Genomic DNA, 22,850 nt, shown 5'->3' on the forward strand with positions numbered 1-22,850 from the left:
CGGCCAATGAAAAGCAAAAAAGAAAAAGAAACCCTTTTGCTAGAGCCAAGGGTCGCACCCAATAAGAAGAAAAAATTAATCAGCCAAGGAGCATGTAGGGGTGCGTGGCTTGTGTTGCTTTTGAGAAGAAGTGGAGACACCGATGACTCTTGGAATGGGCTGGCTGATTTCTTCCCGACTTTTTGGCCGGCCGGCCCGAATGAGAGCTGACACAAAGACATACAGACAGGGCCGAGCGAGGCGAAGTCGAGCCGATGATCGTCTGACCAATCCGCTCTTCCGATTTCTGCAATTTGGTCTTCGAGAGAAAGTGACACTCCTTTCTTCGTCCCGACCGCAACAGATCCCACCCTGGCTGCATTGAGTCCCTCTGTCTCGACACCCTGCCACCCAACTACACATCCTCTCGGACTGGACATACAAGCCTGCCTCTACAAGCGCATAGGCTGGGACTCTGGTGCAACGAGAGGAATCTCTCACACTAGCCGCATAGAGCTGCATCTCGCAATTCCGCATACAGCTTTCGCGTCCCAGACGAAGGCTGATTCTTGTACGACATGGCACAAGAGAATACACCGGACTCGGCCGCTCGGAACTCGGCTTCTGATGCCGTCGACGTTCAAGAGATCGAAGAGGCTCTGCAGCCGTTCGAGATCAACCTCTACCTCCCAAAACGTCCCCTCATCCCATCGGCTGCTGCTTCCCAACACGGCTTGCCAGAGACGCCTTCGCCGCTCAAGGTCGCTGTGACACCTCAAGAGACGCTCAATGACCTTCGCGTGACCATCACCGACAGTCCCGAGGGTTATTGGCTCGGCGCCTTTTGCTTCCGCAAGCCTCTCCCTGGCGCCGCCTCTACCGCAAAGGGCGCCAAGGCTCAGCTGGGTGAACGTGTGCCAGAATGGATCGAGCTTCGCGAGATCTTTGACGGCATCGACAGGGACAAACGAGAGCTCCACGTCACCCACGTTCCATTCAACGAAGCGGACGCCCGCGCACACGTGCAGCGTCTTCGTGATCTGCTTAGTGGAGGTGCTGCTGATCCCAGCGCTATCGGTGTCGACGCCGCCCTCAGTGTTCAAGACGCCGTCCGAAATCCGCAAGAATGGCAGCAGGACGTCGCTCGTCAGAATGTCAACGGTCGCGCTGCCACCAAGAAGGGCGATAACGATGCTGCAGAGACGTCACCAGAGCTGCCGCTGCCTCTCGTGGACTGGGCCGGCTGGCCCGCTGTCACGGCCATCGATCTGATTCCCCAAGTAGCACGACGTCCTCGCCAACTGCCCGTCTGCCTCCGTCAGCTCTCACTCGCATCCTGGAATCCACCGCCGCAGCACTGCAAGCTCAATGGCCACCTCCTCTACCTTCAGGTCGGCACCCTTGAGGGCGAGGTTATCTTTGTCACGGCGTCCACCCACGGATTCTACGTCAACCGTTCCTCCGGCGCTCGCTTCGACCCCTCGCCTCGCCCCGCAGGACAAGACTTTGCATCTTGCTCGCTCTTTGATCTCCTCTGCGGATTCTCGCCCCTCTTCCTCTCGTCCTTCTCCAAGCTCTTTAACGACCCTCTCTCATCGCGAGACTACTTTTCCGCGGTTCCCGTCACAAACGCATTGCCCGCCTTCCCATGGCTCGCACGCAACCACGCTCACAGTGCAGACCCTCTTCGCTCGCAAGCTGCTTTCCTCCTCACAGGTGCCGCCTCGGCCGACACGTTGGAGGGTACCAGAGACTGGAACGACGAGCTGCAGTCCGCTCGAGAGCTGCCGCGCACCACGCTCCCTGAACGTCTCATGCGTGACCGCGTGCTCAACCGCATCTACTCCGAATTCACCCTGGCTGCTGCCCGTGCCATCCCCAAGGTGGCTGCCGGCGAGGTGCAGGCCATGAACCCTATGGACAAGCGAGACGCTCAGATGTTCATCGTCAACAATCTCTTCATCTCCAAGGGCGCTGACGGGGTCGAGCTCTACCCTCACATGGGCGGTGACGAGGCGGCACACGTCGCCGTTGGCAAAGATGTCCAGGGTGTCAAGACACTCAACAGTCTCGATGTCGGTGGCCTCTGCTTGCTCGGCACCATTGTCGTCGACTGGAAGGGAGAGCGCTGGGTTGCCCAGAGCGTTGTCCCAGGCCTTTTCCGCAGGCGAGACGACGCGGAAGAGGGTGCCGAAGCTGATGGTGAATCCGTCGAGGTGGCTGACAAGAAGACGCCCGATTCCAAAGACGGTCTTCCGGCCAAAGCTGACCTCAACGATGACACGCAGGTTGTCTATGGAGGAGTCGAGGGTCCTGAGGTGATCCGCGACAATGCTGCCTTCCACAAGCTTTTCAACCAGGTGGCACAGACCCTTCATCTCAACGAACACCAGGTCGAGGATGCCAAGGGCAACAAGCACCCGCTCTGGCTCAGTGTCGACTCGAAAGGTCTCCGCGGCGCAGATGGTCGACGCTATGTGCTCGATCTTGCGCGCCTGAACCCTGTCGACATCAACTGGCTCGAGAACGACCTCGTCGGAGCAATTCACGGAGCCGCAGCGTCTTCCGACGAGACGCCGCGCTACCCTCATCGCATGACCCTTCTCCGACCCGAGCTACTCGAGATCTACTGGGACAGTGAGTTCCGCAAATGGGCACGCGCCAAACTCGCGGCCCGCCAAGAGGCCAAGGCGGCCAAGGACGCGGAAGCGAAAGAGGGCGACAAGGCTGAGGCGGCCGAGCCTGAGCAAGAAGAGCCCGAGCGCCTGGACTCCTCTGACTTCAAATTGACCTTCAACCCAGACGCCTTTGTCGAGTTCAAGGTCGCTGATGCCTCGGCGCAGGATGGATCCAAGGTCATCACGCCCATCACGGACGAGTCGGATGCGAGCATCGCTGCAGTACGTCAGGCCTCAGACTTTTTGCGCAAGGTCGCCATCCCGCGCTTCGTCACCGATGTGGCTGCCGGCCTTTTCACCGCTGCCGACGGCGGTGCTCTGAGTCGTCAGATGCACGCACGAGGTATCAACGTTCGCTACCTTGGTTACGTTGCCCGTCTCTGCACGTCGGAAGCGAAGCAGGAGCTCGATCAGGAACTCATCACCAAGGCGGGCCCTGGCCACGAAGGTTTCTTGAATGCGTTCCGACTGACGGTGCTGCAGGAGATGGTGCTGCGGGCGAGCAAGCGAATCCTTCGAGGACTCATCCGCGATGTCGAGCAGGTGAACGTCGCCGCGTGCGTGTCCCACTTCCTCAACTGTCTTGTTGGCGACAAGATCAACGCCAGTCCCGAGGCTCGCCCGGCTGCCACGCCCCTTTCGGACGTTGCCGAAGCTGAGTGGACCAAGCTCACTCCCGAGACGCTTCGCGAACAGCTCAAGGCTGAGATCCGCAAGCGCTTCCGATTCGAGCTGCCAGCCAGCTTCTTTGATCAGGAGCTGCGACGTCCTCAGCTGCTCCGTGAAGTTGCTCTGCGCACCGGCATCCAGCTCAAGCTGCAGGACTACGTCCTCGAGGGCAAGCTTGCTGAAGCCGATGGCAATGTGTCCGACGATTCGCATGGCGAATCGCAGCCGAACGGAAATGCCGCTGGCAAGAAGAGCGGCAAGGGCAAGAAGAAAGGTAGCAACGACCAGCAGAATGGAGTCAAGAAGGCGAACGGCGCTGCCATCACCGCAAAGCCAGTCAAGACGTTGCGAACCACGAGTTTCGTGCCCGAAGACGTACTCAACTTGGTTCCGTTGGTCAAGGACTCGACGCCCAAGAGCACGCTGGCCGAGGAAGCGTTCGAGGCGGGTCGTATCTCAATCAGCCGCGGTGACCGCGATCTTGGTCTTGAGCTGCTGCTCGAGGGAGTCAGCTTCCACGAACAGGTGTACGGACTGGTACATCCCGAGGTGGCACGCTGCTACGCGCTGTTCGCCACCATCATCCATCACCTTGCCGGAGTCGCGGCCATGGAACGGGCCGAGCTGATCAATCAGGCCAAGACGGAGAACCAGGAGATCACCGAGGCGGATCTGCCGGCTGTCAACGACCACTTGAGCATGGCCAACGCGGTGCGATACCAGAGGCAGGCCGTGACCGTCTCGGAGCGCACGCTGGGTGTCGATCACCCCGAGACGCTGAACCAGTACATGAATCTGGCTGTGCTCGAGCGATCAGCAGGCAACACGCGCGAGTCGCTGCTCTGCCAGCGTAGGGTGCTCGAGCTCTGGAGTCTGCTGTATGGGCAGCATCATCCCGATTGCATCAATGCGCTGTCCAACGTAGCGCTGACGCTGCAGAACGCGCGACTGTTCGAGCCCAGTCTGCGTGTCTACCGATCTGCGCACGAGCTTGCGCTGTCGCTCTTCGGCGCTGACAGCATCCACACTGCCAACCTGGCTCACGAGCTGAGTCAAGCGTACACGCTCGCTGGAGACCTCAAGACGGCGCTTGCCGTAGAGAAGGAGGCCTGGCGAGTGTTTGAAGCGCGACTGGGCAAGGACGATGCGCAGACCAAGGAGAGCGAAGCATTCTGCTCGAGCCTTGCGGCGTCTGCTGTGCGTGTGGCCAAGCTGGAGAAGGAGGCGAGCGAGCGTCAGGCTCGTCTGCCCGCCTCTCGCCGAGGCAACGGAGCCATCGCCGGAGCGCCTAGTGCTATTGCTGGAACTGCTGCTTCGTCGGCAAGCGCTAACGGCACGGCGAACAAGTCGCTCGACGAGATCGTTCGTTTCATCCAGGGAGGCTCCAACGGCTCGCCCGCCAAGAGCAAGGGCAAGAGCAAAGCCAGCCGCAAGTAAAATGTCTTCCCTATAATCCATGCACGGAGTCAGCACAGTCCTGGACGGCTCAGCAAAAGCATCATCATACATCAAGTTTCAAAGGATCTACACCTATATACAAGGAAAAGACGGACCCCCTCATTGTTCGGGCCGCCACGAAACCATCACCAAAACGAATCGCACCACCTCTTTTTATCGCGCCATCTGAGCATGTGACGTGTAGCTTGAGAGCATTTGATGATTATGAGCTTTCCAGAGAATGGAGGGGATGAGACGAGGCGGTGCTGAGCGCCGAGGATGGACACGTCAGCAAAGATGATGTGGGGGATCGACGTGCGGGGTAAGCTTGGACCCTTGTTTGCCAAGGTGGCGTGACACTCAATAACGTGTGTTGTACAGTGAGCGGTGCCAGCCTGACAAAGTCGGTGCACTCAATCGATCAGAGAACACCACGCCACCGCGCCGCAATGTGATAGCGCACAATCATTCGGCTGTTTGCGCAAACAACTGCTGTTGCTTGACGGGCAACTCGGCGCTTCCCCTTGTCCTGTTCGGCGATACGCCGAAGTTGAGCGTCGTTGAGCTTATCGCACGTTGAGCTAGAGCATGCTTCGGTTGTCAGACCTGCGCTGCTTGAATTCAGCTCGCCTGTGTGTGTATTGGAGCGCGAGTCCACAAAGAGCCCAGTCCAGCCGTGACAGGCTTCAGTACCGGTGATTGCGGATCGTCAAACTGTCTGCTGCAAAGTATGGCTCCGGCTATGAAGGCTGACCAAGACCGATTACCAAGAGCGATTACCGATTCTGACGTTCCAAAAGCAACGAGGTCCTTCACGAGCGCAGCGCTGCGAAGCGAGCCTCTTGCAGCGCAGACTGGCATTTGGAAATTATTAATATCCGTAGTTCACTCGATCCGACTCGAGGGAGAGCCCTAGCGAGCGCTTGTCGATTCCTTTTTCATTTCGAGTTCGGCTATGCTGTGCAGTGCAGTGCTTGCTCAGCCTTCCCAAAGTGGCCCCATCTTGACCAAATCCCACGCGAACGCGCTTTCCTGTCTCGTTTTCAAACACGTCGAGAAAGATGGGAAAATGAAAAAAGAACGGGCAACAGCACAGCGCAGCGAGGGAATCTTTGGGGTAGAAAAGGAAGAAATCTTCTCAAAGCGCGTCAGTCAGCCATCGCCCCCTTTTCCTCTGGTCGTTCGCATGACGCTCGGCCAACAAAGGGAATTTTCTAGTTGGAAATCTCGCTTTCGCCGCTCGTCGGCCAATCCGATAATCATCTGAGCAGCAGCAGCAGCAGCAGCAGCTGGACCGCTGCCGCTCGACGATCACCTTTGCGTGCAATTGTGTGTCTGCCAGTGTGTGTGCATGAACTTCGCTCAGGTGCTGCGATTCCTGTTGGTCTTTTGTGGACTCGTTTGCGCCTGTCATCCGGTCTTCCCATTCGTCGGGCGACCCGTACAAGGCACATCTCGACACGTCTGGTTTTTTTGCGCTTGCACACGGCGGTCATTTCAGGTGGCCAACACGCAACCTCGCACGCACGTATCTGACACTTGCGTCTCATTCGTGCTGCTGCACCGTTCTTCCATCTCGTCACCATCCTACTTTGTCTTAAGTGGCGAGCTTATTCTGTCCTCGCCTTTGCGACACCTTGGTGGAGCGCTCACCGAATCTTCTGCCCTCCCTATCTCGCCGCTCGTTTCGTAATCGCCCACCAAGCAAAGAAAGGGCCGGCTCAACCCCGTCCTTCTTCCTCTTCGTTTCTTCATCCCTCGGACGACCGCATTGGTTTGCTGGTCTCCTTTCGCTTCAACGCCGTTTTTTATCTCGCTCGCAGCCCCCAACTCATCGCCGCACGTACCATATACGCGCTACCGTCAAACTCGAGGCCATTCCACGTATGCCTGGTCCGCAACTTGCGCTATAGCACCCGACCCGACCATCCTCCCATTGTAAATCTCAACCCTCTCCACCGGCCCACTCGTACTCTTCGGCTGCTCGTGTCTGACGTAGCGACGCAGTAGTACTTTACGGTCCCTTCTCGGCTTATCGCTTCGTCTTGCAAGCTCCTCCCGCTTGCTATTCAGCTGCCGCCATGTCGACCTCTTCCACCTCGTCCTACAGCAGTGGCACCTCGTCCATCGGCATCTCTGCACAGCCACTCTCGCTGCCAAAAGTCATGCTCAGGAGACTCGCTCGTGCCGCATCACAGAACCCGATCGAGGTGATCGTCACGATCTTCATCATCGTCACTCTCGCCTACTTTCAGCTGCTACATGCCGTCACGCACTCCAACTTCTTCGAGCCCATCTCCATCGAGGCCACCAGCTTGGCCTCCAGCTCCTCGTCTGGTCTCTTCAAGTGGGTCAGCACTGGCAACAGGAAAGTGGACGCTGCGCACATCGCCCCCTCCACCGCTACTCTTGCTTCCGATGCAGACACTGTGTACGTCCGAAAGGCCGGCGCCGCTAATCTCTGGCAACCTCTCAGCCAATTGGCTGCCCACAAAGGTGTCGAAGACACAGCGTCGTTGATCGACTCGTCTGCTCAGACTTTCTTCGTCGAGCCCGTCCTCCTGACCAGCGCGAGGGAATCCTACATGGCCTCTCAGATTCAAGACTCCATCTTGCCCGCGCTCTCCAATGACCTCGTCCGCAACATCATCGGCCCAGATGCAAGCGCCACTCTAATCAAAGACGCCAGCTCGCAGCACTCGGCTTTCGTCTTTGGCAAGTCGTTCGCCGACTCATCGGACAACAATGCAGCGAGCGACGCTGTGCCTCGTAACCAGTTTCTGAGCAACATCGTCGATCCTTCGCTTCTGTCAAAGTCGCTCTCCTGGGCGACCAGCATCGTCCCGAAACCCGCTGCCGTTGCCAAGGCTCCGGCTGCCGAGCTCCAGGAGCTGTACGACGGTCTCCGTGTCGTACCTCTCGTCCCCGACGGCGAATTCAACCCGTATGCCCCCAACAACCTCAAAGCGAAGCGCGGCGCCATCAACAGTAACGAGGAGATCCAGCGCATTCGATGGATGGCCTATGCTGTCAAAGCTCTCGTCATCCGATTCTGGGCCCTGCTGAAGAAGGCCGACTCTGCCGACATTTTCGTCATGCTTTCGGCCTACATCCTCATGCACGGCACATTTGTCAACCTCTTCCTCTCGATGCGCAAATTTGGCTCCAACTTTTGGCTCGGCGCCTCAGTCCTCATGTCGTCTACCTTTGCTTTTCTACTGGCCATCACCTTTGCCTCGCTGCTTGGCGTCACCGTCGATCCCATCTGTCTTTCCGAAGCGCTACCCTTCCTCGTCATTCTGGTCGGTTTCGAAAAGCCCTACCTGCTAACCCGCGCCATCTTCACGCATCCCGAGATCACCCCTTCCGCCAGCTCGCTCTCCAATCGCGAGCGCTCCGAGCTCATCCTTAGCAACCTCGACCAAGCTGCCAAGCCCGAGATCGGGACGCTAGGTAAGACACCCACCGGCGCTACCAACGGTGCTGCCGCCGTGTCGCGCGAGGAGTCCTTCGTTCGCGCCCTCACCGAGCGTCTGAAGAGCGAGAACAGCTTGCGTTGGGCTGAGCCCACCCCGATGCCCGCCCACGAGATCGTCGTTTCGGCCGTCAACCGCGTTGGGGTGCCAATCATCCGCGACTACCTTATCGAGATCGCCGTGATGGCTGTCGGAGCGACCAGCGGCGTCAGTGGCCTCCGCGAATTCTGCCAGCTCGCCGCTCTCATCCTTCTCTTCGACTGCATCTTCCTGTTTGCTTTTTACGTTTCCATCCTTACCGTCATGGTCGAGGTGCACCGCATCAAGGTCAAGCGTGGCGTCCGCAAACCCAAGGTCAGCGCCGATCTCAGTCTCGATTCCGACTCGCCTCCCGCCAGCCCCGCTTCGGACGGCTCGACGTCACGAGACTCGAGCCCTACGCCTTCCAGCCGCCCTCTTTGGAAGAAGGTGGTTCACGCCATCCTCGGCTCCGCGCCATCCGAGAAGCGTCGCAAGTCGGAGAACCCACTTGGTCGCCTCAAACTGCTTCTCATCACTTCCTTCCTCGTCCTGCACTCGTTCAACCTGATCTCGACTCTCACCAGACAATCGGCCATCACTCGTCACCACGCCACCTACGAGCCCTCGCCCTACCAGATCGTCGCTGAGCAATCGACCATCTTTGGACCGGCCGCCTCGTCGGCCATCGCTCCTCTTCTCGATCAGCTGTCGCATTCGCAGCCTGGTGACATCGACCTTGTTGCACGCATCTCGGAGCCGGTCATCCTAGTCCTGCTCGAGGCCAACGAAGCCGTCTCCTCCACCCGCAGCACCCTCGCCAATGCGGCTCTCAACGCCTCTGGCGTCTACGCCCAGGCCACCTCTGCAGGTGTACGTCCCGTGCCCGTTGGCCGTGGAAGCTCGTCGCTTGCCGTTCTCGACAGTCTTATGAGTGGCTGGACAGTGATTGTTGGCGATCCCGTCATTAGCAAGTGGATGTCGCTCGCTCTCGGTATCAGCATCTTCCTCAACGCTTACCTGCTCAAAGGTATCGCAACTGGAAACGCAGCTCTCGGCGAAGGCAATGCCGCTGGCGCTGCCGCATACGCTGCTGCCCGCTTCATCGGCGCTCATCTCGATAGCGAGGCAAAGGCCATTGAGGAACACAGCGAACGCACCCGCAGAAGATGGAGCACACGTCAAGAGAACGGCCGACCTGGAGTTCAAATCCGCGGACACAGCGCCGACGGCATTTCCGAATATCACAACCGTCTCGCCCAAATGTCGGCTGCGAAGGCTTCGGCACCTCTCTCCAAGTTGATCAGCGACAACGACAAGCTTGCTTCGAAGGACGCATCTTCCGAGGGTGCTGGCGCCAACGCTGTTCCTGCCGAAGCCGTCAAGCCTGATGCCGTGTCAGCGATCAAGCGACCCGACGTTCCCGTCAGTTCAGACGGCGATGGTGCTGTTACGACTCCTGGACAGCGTGGACAGCAGATCCGTCTGCAAGATGCTACGTATGTTGGACCCGACGGCGAAGCCGTCGTCCGCCCTCTTGAGGAGCTCATCGATATCTACGCAGGTGGTGCCGGCGTCTTCTTCCTCACCGACGAAGAGGTCATCACGCTCAGTCAGAAGGGCAAGATCGCTGCTTACGCTCTCGAAAAGGTTCTTCAGGACAATGAAAGGGCCGTACGTGTCCGACGTGCCCTCGTCTCACGAGCCTCGGCTACCCAGACTCTGGAGACCTCGCTGCTGCCACACCGAGATTACGACTATGCCAAGGTGATGGGAGCGTGTTGCGAGAACGTTGTTGGCTACATGCCACTCCCTCTCGGAATTGCCGGACCGCTCAACATTGATGGACAGGTGATGCCCATTCCCATGGCCACGACCGAAGGTACTCTGGTTGCTTCTACTTCACGAGGATGCAAGGCTCTCAACGCCGGCGGTGGTGTCACGACGGTGCTGACGCAGGATGCCATGACTCGCGGACCGGCGCTCGAGTTCCCGAGCATCGTGCAGGCGGCCAAAGCCAAGCGATGGATCGACTCGCAGGAGGGTGCGCAGGAGATCAAGGCAGCCTTCGACTCGACCTCGCGCTTCGCCCGACTCTCTGCGCTGCGCTGCGTGCTGGCTGGCCGAACGCTTTACGTCCGCTTTGCCACCTCGACTGGTGATGCCATGGGTATGAACATGATCTCGAAGGGTGTCGAAAAGGCGCTGGGTATGATGACGGAACTGCACTTCCCCGACATGAAGGTGCTCTCGCTTTCTGGAAATTATTGTACCGACAAGAAGCCCGCTGCGATCAACTGGATCGAGGGTCGGGGCAAGAGTGTCGTCGCCGAAGCGGTGGTACCAGGCAACGTGGTTCGTTCGGTGCTCAAGTGCACCGTGCGTGATCTGGTCAACCTCAACACCAAGAAGAACCTGATCGGGTCAGCCATGGCTGGTTCCGTGGGTGGATTCAACGCGCACGCAGCCAACATCCTTACGGCCATCTACCTCGCCACGGGACAAGATCCAGCACAGAACGTGGAATCGTCCAACTGCATCACGCTCATGGAGGCTGTCAACGACGACCAGGATCTGCTGATCACCGTTTCGATGCCAAGTATCGAGGTTGGCACGGTGGGTGGTGGAACTGTGCTTCCACCGCAGCGATCGATGCTCGAGATGATGGGGATCGCAGGTGCTCACTCGACCACGCCCGGTGCCAACGCGCAGAGACTGGCGCGCATCATTGCTGCCTCGGTGATGGCAGGTGAGCTGTCGCTCATGGGTGCGTTGTGCGCAGGACATCTGATCCAGGCGCACATGAAGCACAACCGATCCGTGCCATCGACGCCGGGCACGATGACGCCGTTGCCGAGACCCGAGACTCCCAAGCACTTTGCGGCATCCATGACGCCTCTGGTCGCACCGCCTGTGGGACAGTCGAATCGTGGGTCACCTACAGGCACAAGAACCATGTCGATGACCAACCTCTCGATCCCAGCGTCGGATAGTACTGGTCGAGCATCATCACTCACATAGATTTGGTTTTCCAAGGAAAAGGATGTCACTCGTCCTCACAGTCATACCGTGTAAATATCCAACAACGTCATTATCATACATGCAATTTTGTTCCGACATTCAATGACCGAAGCCGTGGGCAGAGGAGAGGGAATCGGCTCCTACTTTGGAATGATCTTTGAGCTGTGGTGCGCTTTCGTAGACGATGTTCTGAGGTGCTGCTCTTGTGTAACCTGAAGATTTGCCTTTGAAGCCCAGGAATTGGATGCCGGACTGATCGCCACCGAGGGAGGATTCGACAAAGATGGTGACGGAATCGGTGTTGGACCATTTGACGGGTTGGAGGGGGAAGCTGATGACTTGTGCGGTGTCTTGGACTGTGGGTATGCTGGATAGGGTTGTTGTAGTTTTGGCTTCGGAGAGGGAAGAGATGTCGTCGAAGGTGAGGGAGGATTCGGGGAGGTTCTTGTAGAGCTTGATTGTGGAAGGTGTGAGTTCTGGTTGCGAGGAGGGTCGGAACAGGAATGTGGATAGTTTGACGGAGGAGGTGAATGGGATGTGGATGATGAGCTGATCGTCGGCATCGGAGATCACTTCGGGTTGTGGGTCTGATCGATGTTCCCAGGACTTGATGGTGAGCGCAGCACTGCCGGATGTGGTCTCGTTGAGCGCGACGACGCGATCGCGGTCGATGGAGGAGAAGAGGAGATCCTGATCGCCTTGGTCTGCTTTCACGTGCGAATCATCGTCGTGATGATGATCATGGCCACATGGACCGGAGTGCGAGTGGTTGTGGGACATGACTGCGGTGGGGACTGAGATGGGAAACTAACGTTGGTGGCCAAAGTCAAGGTGTACAGGATCGTCTTGCAAGGTGTTGGTCTCTGCGCAACAGCCAATGTGGAGCTGCCGACTCGATCTAACAACATTGTAATTTCTGCGGCATGCCGCGACTGCGCTATATGACATCACTCGACCATCTCTTATGGCCGGACTGCTCGGGCCTTGTGATCAATGCTTCGTGTTGCAAAATTTGCATCATCGAATGTTTCTTCTTAGTGCACTCGAACGTGGGCATCGTCGGAGAGAGCATGTTGTTTATTGACGTAGGCGTAGCAGTGTGATGCAAACAGAAGCGCTCGGTACCTTTGGCGAGAGAATGTTGAGCCGGAGTACGAAAAGCTCGTGACTGTTCAGGGTCCAACGAGAAGCAAACGCACACAAAAGTGACTGCTGAATGACGGAACCGGCTGCTTGGCACAGAGTCTGCAGCGTCTGTCAAAGTGCTTTGCAGTGACGGCTGTTCGGATGCCACATTCCGATTCGGCTTCGATCCACGCAAAGCTGAATCCCAAGCCGACAGGTGGTAGGCCTGCAGGATGTTGATGCCGTTAGCGAGAGGAAACTCGGCGGTTGGCTTAGCCTTCTCCGTCGAGTCGCCCGAGGCCTGTCCGCGCGCATCCTCCTCTTTCTCCTCCTGATATCGTCTGGCACGCTCCTTCCACCTCTCTTTTTGCAGCGTCATCACCATCATCCCTTGGTGAGTCGTGCCTCACCATGACAACGTCGCCTAGCGGTATTCACCACAGGCATCGCGACTATTACTCGGAGAACTCGCCCATCCCTTCCATCCAGCGCTTCTTCAAGAAGGGTCTCTCAGAAGTCATTGCCAAGCGCAACAGCATCGATTCCGACTCTGAGCAAGAGGACGCCGATCATCTGGCGGGGGTAGGAGGACAACCTTCGGACCAGCTCGACGGTCAAACAGCTCGTGCTGACCAAGGTCAAGGGGACCAGAACAGGTCGAAGAAGAAGCGCTTCTCTGATCTATTCTCGTCTTCATCGAGCCAGGCCAAGGACATTCAATCTCAAGATAGCAATAGAGCCGATGCTTCGGACGACGACAGCAACGCAGAAGAGGCATATCAACATCCTGACAAGGCAGACAAGGCGTACAAACGAAGTCGTAGACCCCGCAACGTAAGAGACCCTGTCACCGGACGCAACACCTGGGTCCATGATGTCGGCAAGCGCGAATACCGTCAGACGCTAGCACGAGCCGAAGCTGGTGACAAGCGCGGCTCACAAGAGGTGCTTCGCTCCAACCTCGACAGCAACGTGACTTCCACGGCATTCCCTCCCTCACCGCCGTTGCCTTCTTCCGTTCATCGGATAGATCCCCGTCTTGTCCTGCTTTTCGGCTTCTGGTCTCTACTCACAGTGCTGAGACTTGTTCCTGGGTGGATCAGTGTATTGCTGAATGCCTGGCTACTGTGGTTCGGATGGAGAGTGTTTCTGTCGCAGTCCGAGGATCAAAGGTGGGATAGAGAACGACGCCGAGGCGAGAAAGCTCGATTGTTCGACGAGTCCGAGGACACTGAAGGCGATCTTGCAGCGAGTCGAGGCATTACCGAAGGAGCAGAATGGTTCAATGGCATCCTGGAAGCGCTTTGGAGTGTTATGAATCCAGAGCTTTTCTCGTCGCTAGGAGGCACACTCGAGGATGTCATGCAGGCCTCGATACCTTCATTCATCCATTCCGTCAAGGTAGAGGACCTCGCACAAGGATCGACTCCCATACGCATCACGGGTCTCAGGATTCTTTCAGACGCTCATGCTGGTAGTCTGGCAAGCGACATGAGGAGAGAGAAGGGTCGACGACGTACAAAGCACGACCGAACAGACGATCAGCCTGCCCAGGACGAGCACGAGCAGCAAAAGGCTGAAAACAAGACAGGTGATGACGACACCGACGACAGAGGCGAATACTACGTCAACCTCGAACTTGGCTTTGTTTATCGAGCTCGTCCTACATCTCACGGCGTCGGAGGCAAGAGTCGCAATGCTCATCTCCTCATCAAGTTCTGGATCGGCGCACGCAAACTGTTGATGCTTCCTTTGCCGGTCTGGGTCGAGATCAAAGGCTTCGTGGGCAAAGTGCGTGCGCGCGTCCAGCTCACTTCGGACCCTCCCTTCATCAAGCATGTCACATTTACCTTTTGCGGACTGCCTCGAGTGGGCATCGAGGTGGTGCCGCTGCGTATCAACACTGCCAACATACCGTTCATATCGAGCTTTATTGAGAGCTCGATCGATGCGGCTGTTGGTGAATTTGTCATGCCCTCGTCGCTCACTCTGGACGTGGGCGAGATGCTGATGGGCGACAACATCAAACGCGAAGTCTTGACTGTCGGCGTTGTGGTGGTGCGCATTCATTCGGCCACCGACCTAGAAAAGCAAGACGTTCGAGGCTCATCGGATCCCTACTGCACACTCAGCCTCGCCAAGGTGGGCAAGATTCTGTACAGCACAAGGGTGGTGCTCAACGAGCTTTCTCCGCGGTGGGAGGAGCGACACGTGATCCTGGTGACAAGGGAGCATCTGGATTCGGATGACAAGGTTTCGATCGCGCTGTGGGACTCGGATCGCTTCTCGCAAGATGACATGCTCGGTCGTGCCGAAGTGGATCTGGTTGCTCTGGCAAGGCATCCGAACAAGCTCTTCGGGCGGTCTGATACGCTCAACGGACTGGACAGGGAGAGAACCAAGCAGGGCAATATTCATTGGAGTTTGGGATTCTTCACCAAGGCACCGTCGATGCGCGATGGATCGCCGCCCAACTCTGTGCAACGCAAGGAGAGCATCGACGACGAGGCAGAGCACGATGGAGGCGAGATGGAAGACAGGTCTATCGAGACCAGCAGCCCACTCTCGCAAGACGTGGTGGATCGGGAGAAGAATACACAGACGCGCAACCAGACGACTGCGGTGGATTTCGAGCCTCCCGATCCTAGCCTGCCGTCAGGCATCTTGTCAATGCAGATTCACCACATTGCAAACCTGGAGGTGGCAGATGGTCACACTTCTATGCGATCGCGCAAGAAGGACGAGCCGGGACAGGATGTCGAGAATGTCGAGACAGAAGACGACCCGGATCGCGCGCCTTCGGCGTACTGTCGCATCATCTTGAACGACGAAGTGATCTTCCAGACGCGGACCAAAGCTCTGAACGCGAACCCGTTCTACAATGCAGGAACGGAACGATTCGTTCGCGACTGGCGAAGGACGTTGATCATGGTGGTCGTGTACGACTTCCGAGTACGCGAGGCTGATGCCATCCTGGGTGTTGTGCCGATCAAATTGTCGGATTTGTTCAAGGAAAGCTCGCAAGTGACGCGGTTCTTCCCGTTGGCCGGTGGGGTGGGTCACGGCCGCATTCGGCTGTCCTTGCTCTTTCGTCCGGTCGAGCGCACCAGTCGGGAGCCAAAAAGACTGGGATGGAACATTGGCACTGTCCGGCTGCTGTCGTCTCCTGTGGCGACCGACTTTGACGAAAGCAAGGGCGCGAGCGGGCACGATTTGCACTTGGTTGCGCTGCGGGCTGCGACGCTGGCGGGCAGCGCCAAGATCGCCGCGAGCAGAGCGCGATATGTCGACAGAGGGTCGAAGGCAGCTGTTGAGTGGAGATTGGACGACAGAGAGCTGCCGTTCAAGGTGCCTGCACGCCGAAGGTATTCTGCACCTTACGTGATCGAGTTCCGCGCACTCTCAGCGCTTGGTAAGCGCAAGACAACACACATGTGTATCGTCTGGCAGCAAGACTTGTGCGATGACGAGGTGGTCGACGTTCAACTGCCCATCTGGCGGCCCAAGCCGGGGCATGACTTTCACCGCTTGCGTCAGAACTACCACGACTATCGCAACGAAGGCGAAACCGAGCAGTTGGGAGTGGAGAGAATTGGGTACCTGCACGTCAAGATGCAGTTCAAGTCTGGGTTGGGCAAGATTCACACGCAATTCGACAACAACCCAGGGGCCAAGTCGGTGATGGATGCATGGCGGTGTTGTGTTGCGTTGGGGTTGAGGAGCGTCAGTGGAGACTTTGCCAACTCGAGGACGAATACGGCTGGATACCTGGAGGACATGGACGAAGCCGAGCACGTCGAGCCTGGGGAGGGGAGTGACGATTCTGATACCAGCGACGAAGATGAGAGAGCAGCCGAAACACGCAGGAAGGAAGGGTCCCTGGGCGATTCTGAAGACCAAGAAGACGCCGAGGATGCGGGGGAGAACGAAGGGGCAGGGTTGCAGCGCAGTCGCTCACTTAAGCAAAAGTACAGCGACTGGAAAGCGGAAAAGGAGGAACTGCATCGTCAGCACAAGGGCATCAAGCAGTTCAAGCCTGTCAGGACGGTGTCGTGGTTGGGTCAGACGGCGAAAAGTGCAGGAGCGGGTCTGAAGGACCGTTTTGATCTGCAGGACAGGCGATCGCAACATGTCGAGACTGAGCTGTGAAGCTTGGCGGAGATGTGCAATGGACGTCACAGATCATGAATGACAGGCCGTGCCAGCATCTTGTGGAAGAGAGAGAATGCGTGTCTCGGTGTTTTTTGTTTGTTCATGTTGTTGCGTCGGCATCTCAAAAAAGGGTTTGTGCAAGCGAGAGAAAGAAAGGCGTTTGTGTTGTTCTTTTCTTCTTTCCTTTTTCGTCCACCGCCGAGCTGCTTGGACCGCGCTATTCCGCCGGCGGAGGGTTTATGCGGGAGAAATTGGGAATTATATGCACCTCGCAGATCAACACACGCTAAAACACAAAGGTTTCCGCTTCCTAAAGCGAGGTCATTGGGTGAAGGACACGAGTGGGCGGAGCAGGTTGTGAGTGGGAGTGATGGGTGTAAGCGTGGTAGAGTGTGGGACTGTGCGGTGGTCTGAGAAGAATCATAGTGCAGAGAGGAGCTGTGCAGAGGCGTTTAGAAGCTAGAGCCGCCTCATGCTCGCGGATCGAGGCCCGGTTAGGGGCAGCGAATGCATATGTTGGTCGCATTGTTCTTCATGAAGCAGGTGTCATCGGAACTCCATTTTGACGCTCACTTCACAAATCCACATCCTTCTAATTGACGGCTCTTTGATCCGAGTTGCTTCGCAAGCTACACCTATATATCTCAGTCCTAGCATCGTCGCTTCCTCAAGACCGTCATCTTCCCGGACTTCCTATTCTCCCACATCCGTCTCGCCAGGCATCAGATTCCAACCCAAGATATCGTCCCCACCACTCACTCAAGCACGCAAAGTGTCCCCACCACCCGCTCAACCCTTGACATCTTGCCGCAAAATGGTTCGCTTTCTGTCGCTCCTCACCACCCTCGCCACTGTCTGCACGACGCTTGCTCTCGGCCAGGCCTCCAACGACAACCCAGCGGGTAAGACATTGTACGTCAATTATCCCAGCTGTTCGTACTACAAGTGTCAAGTGACCTGGACCGCCGGCAAACCCGCGTACGTCAACTGGGTCAACGCACCCTCCGGCGGACTCCGCATCCAGCTTGAACCACAGGACGGCACCACAGGTCTGCAGACCTACACGCTCACGGACAAGGTCGGCAGCATCCACGGCTGGAGCGACCACAAGTGCGACAACATGGGCACCGGCGAAAAGTGCGGACGCTTCGACTTTACTCTCCCAAGCAATGTGAAGCCTGGGTTGTACCAGATCGTGGTGACGAGTTTGGCCCACCCGAACAAGTACATGGGCTACACGGATACGGTCAAGGTGGTCAAAGCGAAGAGCGGCAAGGGAAAGAGACACGAGATGGACAGGTTGCAGGAGGATCAGAGCTGAGTACGCCGGGCAGCGGTTTGTGGTTCAGCAGACGGCAGCGAGGTTTGAGCTCGCATTGCTCCCCGCTACGTCTGATTCGATAATATAGAATGCATTTTCAGTCCCGGCCTTATCATTTTGGCTACGTGATGTGCTCGACCTTTGATGAGCAAGACTCCTCCCCATCAAAGATTCGCGCGAACGAGATACTTCTTGAGCAGAGCACTTCGTCGAGGAAGCCTCGCTGAACTCATACCGACCCCATGTCCTGACATCACTTTCTCGCAGTTGCAGCAGACTCGAGATTTTCAAGTCCCGTCCAAACCATCGAGCCGGACATACAAATCGCGACCGAGCCTTTGCACATTGAGCCACTGTCACCCGTCACAACACCTCCGGATCATCCCTCGCCCTCGCCGCCTCCACTTGATCCTCGTCCATCGCACTGGTCATCAACCCACCCTCACTACCCCTCCTTGCCGCCGGCTCATCAAACCCGACCGAGCTGCCACCCCTACTCATCCGTCTCGACTCGATCCCACTGCCGACCTCGAAACCTTGCACGCTGGGAGGCGCACGCATGCTGCCCAGCGTCTCGGTGCTGTCCACGCTTCCGCGTCGCGATGGCGAGGCGACGGGGTATGCGACGTCGCTGCCGGTCGGACTGAGTGGTGGTGAGTTGGTGCCTGTGGTGGCGGCGGTGCTGCCTGCTCTGCTGACGTTGTCGAACGCAGCGCTGCCGGGGCCAGCGCCGCCGAGACGCGCTGAGAGTCCCGGTGCGAAGGCGAGCGGGGTGGATCCGCGCGCAGGCAGGGTGAAGCTCGGGATGGTGGTTCCGCCTACACCTGCTTCGCCGCCCATGAGTTCGCGTTCGCGCATGCGTTGTCGTTCGATGTATGCGGCGCGGAGAGCCACTTCCTGATCATCAGCTGTACCGGCGCTTCCCGGACCTCCTCCACCCGTGCCTGTCGACGAGACGCTGCCAGCTTCGGAGGGTGCGACGCTCGCCACATTGCGACCCAGCATGCTAGGTCCTGGACCGAGCCTCATGGCCGAGTTGAACGCTTCGGATGGCGCATACCCCACCGACAAGGGCGGTGACGATCCACGTGCTGATGCAGAATACGACGAGGACCCAGCTGTCGCCGAAGCGCTGCTAGTAGGTATACCGTACCGATCCGATATACCGCTTCGCGACGGTGTCGTCTCGATGAAGGGGCTTGTCGGTTCCGAAGGCTCCAGCATGCTTGCTTTGGGCGAAGCTGGCGGTTGCACGGCGACTGAAAATACGGAAGCTTCGCCTGGACTCTGCGGTCGAAAAGCCGAGGTTCGCGGATCGAGCTCTGGAGGTACACCGGGCACGGAAGCGCCACCTTCACCAAATGCACCTACGCTCGTGTGACCAGTCTCGAGGCTCTGAGCACCTCCATCTGCGTCGGAAGAGGTCTGCATGTCTGTATCGGCTCCATGCGAGTCGATGACTCGGCCGGGCAGACGAATTCCCGGAGCGAGCTGGTCAGCGTTGGGGATGCGCTCAAGGTTGTCGGCGGTGAGGGCTCGACCACGCCTGTACTCGGCGACCGGATCGTAGGGCTGACCAGCATCGGGCGGTGGAGCAAATTGTGCGCCAGTCGAGGAGCTGGTAGCGTCTGCGGGATAGTTGTTGTTGTTGGAAGGCGGTCGTTTGTGAAGGTGCGAGGTTTTGTTGTATTTGCGTGCGGAAGAGTCGTCTCGCATCGGCTCGTCTTGCGTCATGACGCTGTCCGGCAAGGTTTGAGACTGTGCGTTGAGAGACATTGCGATTCGAAACGTTGGCCAGGGAACAGTGCAGTTAGATTGGCTGTAATAGGCGGATATGCTGCTGAGCAACGAGCTCGCGCTGTGGATTGACGGATGCGATCAATGACCAAGGTGTAGTGATCAGGACGGGGGGAGAAAGTGTTGAAGGGATGAGGAGAGAAAGCGAGCTAGAGAGGTCGAGCCGTGTTGGACGTACAGACAGACGGTATCGCGTGTGCGCGGTTTCAGAGCGTAAATTCTGTTTCTCTGCCACAGCACCCAAACCCAAAAGGTCCACACTCAAATCCGACTGTGCTTCTGCCCTGCAACCAACGTCACGGCGCACGGTTCCGATTTGTTGCATGACCTAACATTTTCTGCGTCGTGCTCCATCACCTTTTCATCGCAAGAATACAGCCTGATCGGTGTGTATCACCGCATTGTAGCCTCATCCGAATGACAACACGGCATGACGATCACGTTGAACACAGCAGCTCGACATCATGAAGGGCTCTGACTGGCTAGTTGATGGTACGCTCTCATCTAGTGCCCTTATCTTTCGGCCGTACAGGGCGCTGCGCTACTCCACATCGAAGCTGAAACTCCGAATTCCGAGGTTTAAGCTTTTGGAATTTTTTATTTGATGTTGAGCCTCCTGCACGACATTCCACCTCTCCATCTTGCCTCTCTCCTCTGTGCATCCTTACATACCCACACCATGCCGACCGACACGAAGCGAAAAGCTGACAACGACGAGCCGAGGGCTGATGGTTCCGACTACGACAGCGATGGGTCCGAAGAACCCGACTTTATCAATGTCGACTTTGACTTTCGTGCACCCGAAGAAATCGACTTCCTAGCCCTCAAGCGACTCTTGCAGCAGCTCTTCTACACGCACAACACCAAGCTCGATCTATCTTCACTAGCGGATCACATCGTCAAGACATCCACCGAACAAGGCGTTGGTACGACCATCAAGATCGTAGATGATGAGGACCAAGATCCATACGCGTTTGTCTCGGCCATCCCATTGTCGAGCGACAAGAAGCAGGGATTGGAAGCCGCAAACAGCCTCACCAAGTACCTCTTGGAAGCATCCTCGAAACCCACAAGCAAAGCGGTGCATGATCTCATCAAGAGCGCTGCATCCAGCACTTCCACAAACCCGCCCGTCATCGCAGTGCTTCACGAGCGTATGGTCAACATGCCTCCCCAGGTAGCACCACCTCTCTACAAGATGCTGCTGGAAGAGGTGCGAGCGTCCCTCTCATCCTCGTCCGCCACACAACCCTCGCACTATCTCTTCTTTTCGCGTGTCTTCTCGGCTGATGCATTCTCGGACGACGAAGCCATGGACGAAGACGACGACGACGAACCCTCCGGTCTGGCAGGCGCGAGGAAGAGGAAGGCGAAACTGGCACGTCGTGAAGCAAAAAAGGCTGGTGCCAAGAAGGATGCTCCCAAGGCACGTGTTATCTCGGACGGCATGGCGTTGGCTGGATCATCGGACGAAGAGTTGGGTCTGTTCCACCCAGAAGATATCGCCATCTCCAAATTTGCGAGCAACTCGATCACGTATCGCTTCCCCCCACCTCCCGATGCCTCGGACAGCTTTGAGGCTCCTCTTTTCGGACGAATTGCGCTGGTACCCAACGACAAGATGGACGCGCTCTTGCAAAAGATCGAGGCTGACCTGTCGATGCCTATTTCTCAGTGACAATGCAAACTTTCACTCTTGGCGCCGAGCTGCGAGTGTGCTGAAGCCGGAATGTGATTGCGGATGGAGAATGCTGAGTAGGTGGGTGCTGATCAGGATCGTTCCGTTGGCGCCGAAGGACTGCTCAACTGGATCGCCTGAGTTTCTGTCATTTTAGGTGATTCCTTCGGTCGTGTCGATTGGGAAAAGAGCGACAAGCCGATGGTCCACAAGATGCCTACTGTCGACACGAACGGCACTCGATACCTGATCAGTGCGATCACGTCAGAAGGCAAATTTGGGTCAGCGGCAAAATCTCCACGAGCCCGGCAAAAGATTGCGAAAAGGCACTTACTTCAAAGGCATGTATCGGAAGTTGACGAGCTGTACCAGCGGCCACACCTGCCAATTCGCTAGCAGCGCGGGGATGTACATTTCGCGGAACTTGTCCTTGACGCCGTCGGTGCTTCCGCGTTCCATGTATCCCATCGCTCCGACGAACATTGCTAGACCGAACGGCGCACTGTGCAGAGAAGATGATGCGAGGTGTGAACGAGTGAGACGGTTGTCAGTCAGACCAAACTGCCTGGGAAGTGAGGATGATCGCTGGAGATGACTTACAAGACGAGCTGATCCATCAGAAGACGATTACCCAGAGCTCTGAAGCTGACCTTGCCTGCCGCTGAAGCCGCGCTCGCTACTGCCGATGCTGCTCCCGTACCCGCCGATGAACTCCTCAGAGGGAATCGGAACTCCAAAAATCTGTTCCACTCTGCCAGCAGCGGCGCCATTCCGACGTTGAACGCCATAAATCTGCCGGATCTCGCCAAGTCCCATCCCTTGGCTTGTGAAGAATCTGCTGATGCATCGCTAGCCGTGCGTCCTTGCCTCTCGAGCTCCTGTTGGCGCGATTGAGCTTGACTGATGCGTTCCAACGTTTGCGCTGCACCGTCGGCGATCACGCCGAGAGCACCGTTGGTGACGGCGAGCGTGAGCCATGGTCGACGCTCAAAGTTGCGCGCGTACATGGCGCTGAATGCCTGGCGGTACGACATGGTGGCCTCTTGCTTGTAGCTGAGGGAGCCTTGACGTGCTGCTTGTTGTTGCAAAGTTGAACTTGACACTCTGAGATGTTGTTCGCGGTGAAATGTAATACTGATCGGGACGAATGGAAGGCGTTTTGTCGGAGGAACTGCCAGCTGATCGATCGTGAGTGGGTGTGATGGCGAAGAATGAGGTGTTGGTTCTGTTCAGATTATGGAAAGCTTTCCAGCCTCGTGTGGAGGCATGACTGACTGACTGATAATCAGCCACTCTCGTTTGTTCTTCTTGCGACGCGCTTAGACCAACTCGATACTGCCTACGGACCCTTCCTTCCCTCTGACAGCCCGCAACTCATCGCTGATTCACTTTGCACCATCCTCGCAGTGATCCCACTCAGCAGACTGTCAGCTGCGGCCACTGCCACGTCCCAAGCTGTCTCTGCGATTCTCCCGTCACGTGGTTCCGGCGCCATCGGC

At 57.3% G+C, this 22,850-nt stretch overlaps 8 protein-coding genes across 8 annotated transcripts; 5 read left to right on the forward strand and 3 right to left on the reverse strand.

Annotated features, from left to right (window-relative positions):
• Positions 1-557: 557 nt before the first annotated feature.
• Positions 558-4,763, forward strand: PHSY_005190 (hypothetical protein; the record flags this gene model as incomplete). The annotated part of the gene is made up of 1 exon (XM_012335801.1): positions 558-4,763. The coding sequence occupies one exon, from the start codon at positions 558-560 to the stop codon at positions 4,761-4,763; it is 4,206 nt and encodes a 1,401-aa protein (XP_012191191.1).
• Positions 4,764-6,844: 2,081 nt separating this feature from the next.
• PHSY_005191 (HMG-CoA reductase) lies at positions 6,845-11,278 on the forward strand (the record flags this gene model as incomplete). Its single annotated transcript, XM_012335802.1, has 1 exon — positions 6,845-11,278. One exon carries the CDS (start codon positions 6,845-6,847, stop codon positions 11,276-11,278), a length of 4,434 nt encoding a protein of 1,477 aa, XP_012191192.1.
• A 99-nt stretch (positions 11,279-11,377) lies between these two features.
• PHSY_005192 (hypothetical protein) lies at positions 11,378-12,058 on the reverse strand (the record flags this gene model as incomplete). The annotated part of the gene is made up of 1 exon (XM_012335803.1): positions 11,378-12,058. One exon carries the CDS (start codon positions 12,056-12,058, stop codon positions 11,378-11,380), a length of 681 nt encoding a protein of 226 aa, XP_012191193.1.
• Positions 12,059-12,814: 756 nt separating this feature from the next.
• Positions 12,815-16,552, forward strand: PHSY_005193 (hypothetical protein; the record flags this gene model as incomplete). The annotated part of the gene is made up of 1 exon (XM_012335804.1): positions 12,815-16,552. One exon carries the CDS (start codon positions 12,815-12,817, stop codon positions 16,550-16,552), a length of 3,738 nt encoding a protein of 1,245 aa, XP_012191194.1.
• Positions 16,553-17,369: 817 nt separating this feature from the next.
• On the forward strand, positions 17,370-17,876 carry PHSY_005194 (ATP-dependent RNA helicase DBP5; the record flags this gene model as incomplete). Its single annotated transcript, XM_012335805.1, has 1 exon — positions 17,370-17,876. The coding sequence occupies one exon, from the start codon at positions 17,370-17,372 to the stop codon at positions 17,874-17,876; it is 507 nt and encodes a 168-aa protein (XP_012191195.1).
• A 363-nt stretch (positions 17,877-18,239) lies between these two features.
• PHSY_005195 (hypothetical protein) lies at positions 18,240-19,592 on the reverse strand (the record flags this gene model as incomplete). The annotated part of the gene is made up of 1 exon (XM_012335806.1): positions 18,240-19,592. One exon carries the CDS (start codon positions 19,590-19,592, stop codon positions 18,240-18,242), a length of 1,353 nt encoding a protein of 450 aa, XP_012191196.1.
• A 760-nt stretch (positions 19,593-20,352) lies between these two features.
• On the forward strand, positions 20,353-21,351 carry PHSY_005196 (hypothetical protein; the record flags this gene model as incomplete). Its single annotated transcript, XM_012335807.1, has 1 exon — positions 20,353-21,351. One exon carries the CDS (start codon positions 20,353-20,355, stop codon positions 21,349-21,351), a length of 999 nt encoding a protein of 332 aa, XP_012191197.1.
• Positions 21,352-21,443: 92 nt separating this feature from the next.
• On the reverse strand, positions 21,444-22,358 carry PHSY_005197 (integral membrane protein; the record flags this gene model as incomplete). The annotated part of the gene is made up of 3 exons (XM_012335808.1): positions 21,444-21,597; positions 21,686-21,853; positions 21,952-22,358. 3 exons carry the CDS (start codon positions 22,356-22,358, stop codon positions 21,444-21,446), a joined length of 729 nt encoding a protein of 242 aa, XP_012191198.1.
• Positions 22,359-22,850: the final 492 nt, after the last annotated feature.

This window comes from Pseudozyma hubeiensis (genome assembly GCF_000403515.1).
Source record: "Pseudozyma hubeiensis SY62 DNA, scaffold: PHS47, whole genome shotgun sequence".
Taxonomy (NCBI): domain Eukaryota; kingdom Fungi; phylum Basidiomycota; class Ustilaginomycetes; order Ustilaginales; family Ustilaginaceae; genus Pseudozyma; species Pseudozyma hubeiensis.